At 38.5% G+C, this 2,141-nt stretch overlaps 1 protein-coding gene across 1 annotated transcript; it reads right to left on the bottom strand.

Annotated features, from left to right (window-relative positions):
* Nucleotides 1-936: 936 nt before the first annotated feature.
* LOC127748527 (uncharacterized) lies at nucleotides 937-1,257 on the bottom strand. The gene has a single exon (XM_052263139.1). The coding sequence runs from the start codon at nucleotides 1,255-1,257 to the stop codon at nucleotides 937-939; it is 321 nt and encodes a 106-aa protein (XP_052119099.1).
* Between the last annotated feature and the right edge of the window lie 884 nt (nucleotides 1,258-2,141).

Genomic DNA, 2,141 nt, shown 5'->3' with positions numbered 1-2,141 from the left:
CGTTGCACTTCAACATGATAAATGTGATGATCCGTGACACTCATTATCATTCTCACCTATGAATGCGTGACTAACAACCACTTCCGTTCTACCTTAGACCGGGCGCATATCTCTTGGATTCTTGACCCACGATGCAGGGTTGCCTCGCCTGACAACCGAGCCTCCCATTCCGTGGAATCAAAGTCTTCGTGATATAAGCTAGAATTGATGGCGACATTCATGAGAATCCAAAAAGTCTAAACCTTGTCTGTGGTATTCCGAGTAGGATTCAGGGATTGAATGACTGTGACGAGCTTCAAACTCGTGAGTGCTAGGCGTAGTGACAGACGCAAAAGGAGGGTGAATCCTATTCTAGTATGATCAAGAATCAACAGATGATTAGTCGTGCCGTGACAGAGCATTTGGACCTTTTTCACTGAGAGGATGGGATGTAGCCATTGACAACGGTGATGCCCTACATACAGCTTGCCATGGAAAGGAGTAAGAACGATTGAAGGAAGGCAATAGGAAAGCAGAGATTCAACAAGAACACAACACCTCCATACGCTTATCTGAAATTTCTACCAATGATTTACATAAGTATCTCTATCCTATTTTATTTATTTTCATCCACTATAATCTCTTAATACATTTGAATTAGCCTGACTGAGATTTACAAGATGACCATAGCTTGCTTCATACCAACAATCTCCGTGGGATCGACCCTTACTCACGTAAGGTATTACTTGGACGACCCAGTGCACTTGCTGGTCAGCTACACGGAGTTGTGACAAATTATGAATTAAGATTAGAGCACCAAGTTTTTGGAGTCATTACCAGGGATCACAATTTCGCGTACCAGACGAACCAGTGCACTTGCTGGTTGGTTGTGCGAAGTTGTGACAAAGTGTATGAATTAAGTTCCGAGCACCAAGTTTTTGGCGCCATTGTTGATGATCACAATTTCGTGCACCAGTTCACCGTCTCCTGAAAAATGCTCAAGTACTCCGGCATTGATTTACCTTCAGTATACTTCATATTGGCAAGCTTCCTAATCAAGAATGCTTTGTTTTGCATATTCTTCCTCTCATATAACTCTTTCAATTTGTTCCACATCTTCTCAGCATTCGTTTCGGTGTCAACATGTGGATACATGCTAAGATCAAGCCATTGCCTAATCAAAGCAAACTTCTTCCATTCAGCATTGGATTTAGTACCTTTGGATTTATTCCCCTCCACAAGATCATACAAGTCCTTGCTATACAACATATCTTCCATGAGAGTCTTCCAAATTGAATAATTTTAGGAATTCAATTTGACCATATTCGGTCCATGAGTATTTTCCTCCATTTAATCAGCCCAGAAATAAACAACCAAAGCTCTGGATACTACTTTATTGGGAAAACTCAACACAGGTTCAAAATAAGAACATGTCTAACAACGGAAGCACCAAAAATAATTTTTCCACAACCTGTGTGATTAAATAGGAAAGACCAAAGATACTCCAAGCAACAAATATAATGGCAGAAATTAAATAATTAGACACCAGAATTTTGACGTGGAAAAACTCCCAAAAGAGGGACAAAAAATCCACGGGACCTAGTCTAGTAAAATCTTCCACTATCAGAATAATGGGTACATAAAAGTCTTCCTAGTGACACTAGGGCATCTCAACAATCAACAAAATACATCATCAAAACTGATGGAATCAATATAAACCTTTGACAAAGTGGGTATCTCAAAATAGGCAAAAGAGAAGGCAATACAACTAGCAAGTTATATCCTAATATTCATCTCTACACCAGAAATAACATACTAAAATTTCATAAGAAATTGAGCAAATTTACCAGGTCAATGTGATCAAACTAGCAATGCTCTTTTCCCCCAATTTTCTTCTTCTCTTGATGCTGAAACCACTCCTCACTCTCTCTGTTTCATTTTGTTTCAAAATCTCACTCTCTCTCTCTCCTTACCGTGGCTTATTAGCCACTCTTCTTTCTTTATTTTTTTGTTTTAAAACTATAAGCTCCACTTAGTTAGGAACCCACCAACAATCCATTCCAATTCTTATATATCTTCCTTGTTTATATACTTATTGTTATTCAAGGAAAGTTTGTTGTTTCTATTTTAAATTTGTTATTCTAGGTGAGTTTGTTATGCTA

This window comes from Arachis duranensis, chromosome 6 (genome assembly GCF_000817695.3).
Source record: "Arachis duranensis cultivar V14167 chromosome 6, aradu.V14167.gnm2.J7QH, whole genome shotgun sequence".
Classification (NCBI taxonomy): Eukaryota; Viridiplantae; Streptophyta; class Magnoliopsida; order Fabales; family Fabaceae; genus Arachis; species Arachis duranensis.
The sequence above is the reverse complement of the archived record's forward strand: the minus strand, read 5'-3'. Positions and strand labels throughout refer to the sequence as shown.

Coding starts and splice junctions, on each gene's coding strand:
- LOC127748527 (XM_052263139.1), bottom strand. CDS start 1,257: ATGGAAGATATGTTGTATAGCAAGGACTTGTATGATCTTGTGGAGGGG.